This window comes from Daktulosphaira vitifoliae, unplaced genomic scaffold (genome assembly GCF_025091365.1).
Source record: "Daktulosphaira vitifoliae isolate Bord-2020 unplaced genomic scaffold, ASM2509136v1 Scaffold_2, whole genome shotgun sequence".
NCBI lineage: Eukaryota > Metazoa > Arthropoda > Insecta > Hemiptera > Phylloxeridae > Daktulosphaira > Daktulosphaira vitifoliae.
In genome coordinates, this window is record NW_026099573.1 from 14247106 (window position 1) to 14253851 (window position 6746).

The 6746-nt window shown below is 24.7% G+C and overlaps 2 protein-coding genes across 2 annotated transcripts in view; one reads left to right on the forward strand and one right to left on the reverse strand.

Annotated features, from left to right (window-relative positions):
• The window catches only part of LOC126899024 (putative RNA polymerase II subunit B1 CTD phosphatase RPAP2 homolog), a 10417-nt gene extending 8720 nt beyond the window's left edge, over window positions 1-1697 (forward strand). The window contains exons 3-5 of the mRNA XM_050673508.1: window positions 525-689; window positions 1056-1186; window positions 1274-1697. Coding sequence (XP_050529465.1) covers window positions 525-689; window positions 1056-1186; window positions 1274-1388 — 411 coding nt within the window. The 3' untranslated portion in view covers window positions 1389-1697. The remainder of the gene's footprint in view (window positions 1-524; window positions 690-1055; window positions 1187-1273) is intronic.
• Window positions 1439-6746, reverse strand: LOC126899022 (39S ribosomal protein L38, mitochondrial). The gene is made up of 7 exons (XM_050673505.1): window positions 6479-6746; window positions 5859-6014; window positions 5088-5296; window positions 4885-5003; window positions 2569-2736; window positions 2155-2379; window positions 1439-1697 (listed from the first exon to the last, which is right to left on the reverse strand). The coding sequence occupies exons 1-7, from the start codon at window positions 6621-6623 to the stop codon at window positions 1496-1498; spliced, it is 1224 nt and encodes a 407-aa protein (XP_050529462.1). The 5' UTR covers window positions 6624-6746; the 3' UTR covers window positions 1439-1495.

The following is a 6746-nucleotide window of genomic DNA, read 5'->3' on the forward strand; positions in this document are numbered from 1 at the left end:
AAAAAACACATCATAGTAAAACCAATACCTTCTCAGCTTCGCATCGAAGCTAAAAATCAAAGAGGCTAAACTTATTTCTTTATATTCCTAATATTTTATAGTTTGTGAGAAAGGGAAAGAGCTAAAATCCATTAGCTGAGCCACTTAGGTACAAACTACAATAAAGGTCTGAGTAAGTCTGATTTTATTGTAATGATTTATCGTAAGGACATCATAGTCTTCTAAATTTTTAATGTGTGACAGATTTATGCGACATCAAATGTAAATTTAATTTTTTGTTCTTAAAAAAATTTTTATATTATAAAATAATGATAAAAATAAATTAATGAACTTCTTTTCAACTAAATTTAAACAGACCCATAGTACTCATGAGGCTCTATTGGCACTGTGTTGTGGACTGTATTAAATCACTTCACTAGTTTTTTGGATTTTTAAGGTGTTAATAGATTAAAGTGATTTTTTGAATAATTTATAAATTTGTCATCTATTTTAGTAGTTTTTTCATATTTTGTATTTAATTTCAGATAGGTAAAATAAATGTTTGCCATTATGAAGACGTAGTGGAAGAACGATTTATAGTAAAAAAATGTGGTTATTTTATGTGCCAACAACAATTGACATATATTCCAAAACAACAATACCAGATTTCAATACTTCATAATAAAGTTTATGATATTACCGAAAGGAAGGTATTAAAATATTAACTGTTGATAGTTAATACTATTAATATACAAGCTTTTTTTTAATTTATTAATTTTTTGTCTCATTGGCTTTTACATTTATGAACTATAATTTTTACCTTTTTTATTAAAGAATTACTATTTTCTAATTACTTTAGTTTTCATGTATAATAAATATATTTTTTATAAAAAGTACTTCATAATTAAGACTTAAAATATAAATTGACTCCTCTTAATATTTAAAAAGAAAAAATGTACAATATTCATATTTCAGTGTCACTTAAATATGATACATTCTATAATTATATATAAAGAATACAATCTATTATTTGAATACATTCTTGCTTCTTTTATGATTAATAAAAAAAATTTCAGAAATTTTGTAGTGATATCTGTTATAAGAGCTCTAAGTATCTACAAAATCAACTTTTAACTAGTCCACTGTGGTTGCGTGAATCAGAAGTTATACCCACATTCAAATTATTATCCAGCCAAAAAACCATCAAGTAAGTAGATCAATTAAAAAATGATATGATTGTTTTATAAATATTAACTTTATCTTAAACTACAACATTTTTGTTTGACTATTTAAGGGCACATCAAGAAATTAGCAAAAACAATAGTGAAGAACTTGATGCAACTAGTACAAAAGAAACTAATAGAGAGCAAGAACTTATTGATGAAATGGGAAAAATAAAATTAAGTTAATTCTCTTATATTTTTGATCAATAGTTTATTTTAAAAAGGCTGAAAACAACTTAATTTTAATAATTTATTGTTTAATATACTTATAACTTATAAACATAACAAATAAATTAGTAATCATTTACGCGACCCCATCTCATTCTTTCTTTCCTCATTTCCAATTTGAGCCAAGATGGAATACTCTTTTTGAATGGTACAGCATTTGGATACTTGAGAGGTAATGGAGATTTTTCAAATGGGTGTCTCTTTTTCAGTTTTCTAAGCAAAAATTCTTTTGCAATTTGTTTTTCATCTCGATATTTATCCATATATCTATGTAAAAAATAATATTGATTAATAAATTATTATTATGAAGTTTTAAAAGTATGATGAATCTAAAAAAAATGATAAGCGAATCATTTTTAAATGCACTTAATCTAAAATTACTTTAGTTTATAAAAAAAAATTAATAAAATCTGATTATAATATCCATAATATTTTTGAATAATTATCTTCTAAAATGAAGCTTAGAATGAAAGAAATACAAATGATACTTCATTAATTTTTTATTTAAATGAATATATTTTTTTTTATAAATAATAATTTTAGGTTAAACAAAATACTGAATAACATTACAAACTAGTTTTATTTAAAAACTTAAAGTATTTTTAAAAAAAGATATAGCCTACTATTTGTATAATGTGGATGTAATAAAATATATTTAACTCTAATATGTATTTTTAAATACACACAGATATTGATAACAGGAAATTTGTTGTAATTTACTTACAAATTAAAAGGTTGTTTTAGAGGAAACCATTTTTGAGGTTTGATGTAAGGTGCTGGAAAATCATATTCGTACACAGGTTCTTTGATATTTAATTTTTCATGATAAAATTGTGTTACACTGCTATCCCAATCAGTTTGATAGAAAGCTAATCCAGCAGGTGTGAGGATATCTTGTCTTGATTGATAAAAATTGTATGTATTAAATGTTCGCCTATCTAATTCAAACCTGAAAAACATATAATAATAAAATTAATACCTTCTTAGCATCGAAGCATAATTTTTTATAGAACAAAATAATCTTACTTTAATTTTGCATATTATAATGATTTAACAGGATAGGATAAAAGTATATTTTAATTTGATTTAAATTTTAAATCATATTTTTAACAAAATTGTAGGCTTTAGATTTACTTACTTATCATTATCATTAGCTAATTTTGTCAGTTGTGAATAATCTATTTTTGATGATTGTCTATAAAGAATAAAAATCATTCTTTGATAACCTGTGCCTCTAGCAGGAAACGGTTGTAAATAACTAATTGCAGTTTCTCCTTTACTCACTTTTCCACCAGGAATGTTTCCTCTAAAAATATTACAAAATATATTATTTATTTAAAAATAATAAATATTATGACAAGTTTTTTTATACAATTTTACTATATACAAATGACTGTATAGAAAGTACACTATTATTATTATGACTTTTACTAATATTAATTAAAAATTTAAGTGCAGTGGGAACCCAGTGTAGTGGAATTGATAGATATTTTTTTGGATAATAATTAAATGTAATCTGACATTGATTAAAATATTAATTTTATGCTAAAGGAGAAAAATAACAAGTGGAAAAATAATACAACTACCTCCCTCAAAGAAACGTTTTAGCATCACTACTTTTTAATATTTACACAAAAAATTATTAATGATTATAATCATTCAAGACGCCCCATAACAATAAATTTTTTGTACACTGATGACCTTGTAATAGTCACACAAGAAATAATTTTGAATAAATAAAGAAAACATTAAAGTATTCATTTATAAGAAATAATATAATCTAAAAATTAAAATGAAAGGCTTGTTCAAAGGTACTTCAAATGTCAACCCTGTGTTATCTATCTGGAAAGTACACTAGTTCAGTATGGTGTAGTTCAGCACACACTAAAAAAGTAGACGTTATCCTAAATAACACAAATAGAATAATTACTGGATGTTTAAATCTCATACCAGTAGGAAAAAAACAGATTTTGAGTGGGGCCCCTTCAAATATAAGAAGAGAAGTAGCAGCAATGGTAGAAAGGAATAAACAGATAAAAGACTACAGACACTCCATGTTTGGCAAAGTTTAAATAAGGGGTCGATTAAAATCTAGAAAACTATTTATTAAATCTAGTGAATCTATCAAAAAAATTCCAATAGTGTTAAGATAAAAAAGGTGGCAGGAAAGAGTCACCGGTAGCTACAAAAGTACAATATGAGACAGAAGCCTTTCTAAAGGATACAATTTATCTTAGTGTACATGAAAGACTATTAATAGAATATAATCGGAAGTAAGAAGAACTAAAGAAAACATGTGCAAACAATAAGGCATCTATTGGAATACCCAATGCTAATAGTAAGAGGAGAGAGAGTAGGTTTTTTAGGGCAAAAATTAAAAGACAATGCAATTAAAATTGCTGATTTCTGGAAAAAGAAAATTTTAAATCTACCACTGATCATAACGCGAAAAAGAAAAAATTATTAAACTTACTGAAATTAAACACTTTGATATATATATTTGATCAACATTAAAAAGAGTATAATTAAACTAAAATAAGTATAGTTAAACATATGCTTTATAAACTATTGAAGTTGTATTTACCGAGGTTTAGAATAAGAATATTAAAGTTTATTGAATATTTTTTCATTTAAACTTGGCATAACAAATTCCTTTTACTAATGTATTGAAAATTATATTTACAATTAAAAAAATAATTTTGTTTATAGACTTAAAAATGATTTATAATAAAACTATTTATTATTAACCAGTTTCAAAACAAATACCAAATTAAAAATCATTTAAAAATTTATCGACATTAGAGTTCTACTCATAGAAAACAAGTTGTTCTCAGAATATCTTTCTGAAAACGAGATTTCAGATGGCTTTTTTTTTCATCTTAATGTACATTGTAGTAGCTTTAATTTAATGTAGGTTTCAATAAAATATATTTTTAAAACATTATCAAAAATTGAAAAGAAAAGAAAAATTTGATATGATTCCTTTGATTGATTGATTTGATAAGCCTTGTTTATTGATTAAATTTTCAAACAAAATTATGACATCAGTAAATTTAATGTCTACACTATTTCGAATAAATATTTTGCAATAATTCATCTATTTTTAATAAAAATATTTCAATATAAAGTGAAAACTAAAAATATCAACATTGACTGTTTTATGACAATTGTATTTTTTGAAACATTTCCCTTTATTATAGTGATTGAGAGAAATTTGTCAAAATTATGAAACTGATTACTTCAACTAGATACATTTCATGATTTTTTATGTAACATGAAGCAAAACAAGACCAATAGGGATGGAAATAATGGCGTATACGGACACAAAAAATCAGTATAAAGTAAAACCAATAGCTTCTCAACTATGCATCAAAGCTAATAATTGGTTACTTTAAGTTATGATAGCATTAGTTGTTTTTAAAACTAACTTACTAGCTAATGTAAGCTAACTTACATTAGCCAATGAACATATTCAACGTCTTCTTTTTGTAAATGCTCATCAGGATTAGTTAAGACTAACGTCCACAAAGAGTCTTCTGGAGCATCAAACTTAATTTCTGGAACTTTCAAAGCCTACATACAAAAAGGTATTGTAAAAACAACTATTAATTGATAAATAATTAGACGACTTAATTTAATTTAACATCAACACTTTACTTCATTAGGTTTAACAATATTTCCTCTATAAACAGGCACATTACTCGAATCATCTATGTTGTAATTGATATCCAGTAAAATGTAAGGCATGAAGTAAGCATCACCAAATAAATGTTGGAAAACCCCATAATGTTCAGCTATTTTTTTTATGTGCAATGGAGCATTAGTTTTGGACCACTCTTCATTAATATTTTCCATTGATATAGGTACTAAAAATATAATTATAAAAAACAAAAAAAAAACATTAAACATTAAAATTTAAAAAAAATTATAAATAATTCTTTTACAGTTAAAACATTTTAAATTATATTTTTGAAATTAAATTTAAATAAGCTTGTAACTGTCAATATTTTAAATACATTCTTATAGTATTTATAACTTAAAATTGTATACAATTTGAACATGTACAACATAATAAAAAATGTTCAGCAGATAAATGAATAAATGAGCCATTGCACAGCAAAGTCAGCAATCTCCTTTTTTAATTTTAACTTTTATATATTTTTAAATTTTAAAATACATATAAATAAATGTTTAGATTATATAAATAATGATTTTCTAAGAAAAATGATATATTTACTTGTCAAGATAACCAACTTTTTTTTTATATTTTTGAAATTATTATTATTGCATTTCATTATTATGAAACGTAAAAAAAAAAAAAAAGAAGATGATTTCATATTTTGCTGTACAACATCTTAAATGTATTAATATACTTTAACTATGAATGAATAATAAATTTAATGTGTTTTTGTTTAAACATTAGCTAACATTCATTATTCCTCGCTAATTTTTCTAATTCTGCATTGCATTTGATTTTCTTCATGTAATCCATTCGATAAGCTGTTTCTTTTTTTCTATCTCTGTCAATGGGTGGTAATCCAATATCTACTCTATAGTGTACTGTAGGATTTTTGAAGTTCAATTCTACAACAACAAAAATAAAAAGATTGGGTACAACTAACACACCAAATGTACAGCTAAAATTAACAGATATGAAATTTGATTATTAGGTCATCATCAAATATCTTTGATCACTATTACGTATGAATAAATAACATACACCACAATTATTTTAGGAATTATACATTTAATAGATCAATATATTCTATCCAATGTTTGAATAAATCACTATCATCACTGATAATTAAGATTTTACTATTAAAGGCAATGATCAAATTGAAAAAACATATGTAAAGAAACTCTGTTTAACTATAAAAAAATTATGGGCGCATAGAAAGTATAGTAGGGAATTTCATTACCCCATTCTACTATGAGCACTAGTCATAAGGTAATTTGTAAGACTAAATACACACTATATTTAATAGAACCATATCAAGGGGAATGCTAAAACATCTTTATTATAAATACATCTTCATTCGCTCAATTACCTTGTAATCTCTGAGCCAAAGTTTTCCCATCTTTCGGCGATTTCCCAAGATTCCTACGCTGACTTCGGTATCTTACACCGTATGCAACCATCGACAAACGTTGGGTCTGTTTCAACAAATAAGTCGTAGAAAGTATACTCAACATGATGATAGAACTTTAATTAATTAATAGTTTAAAATGACTTAACAAAAGCTAGAGAGACCTAAACATTCTTCTGTTCATTTCGATCCATCCAGCAGACATTACCGGTATCAGTTATGATTACGA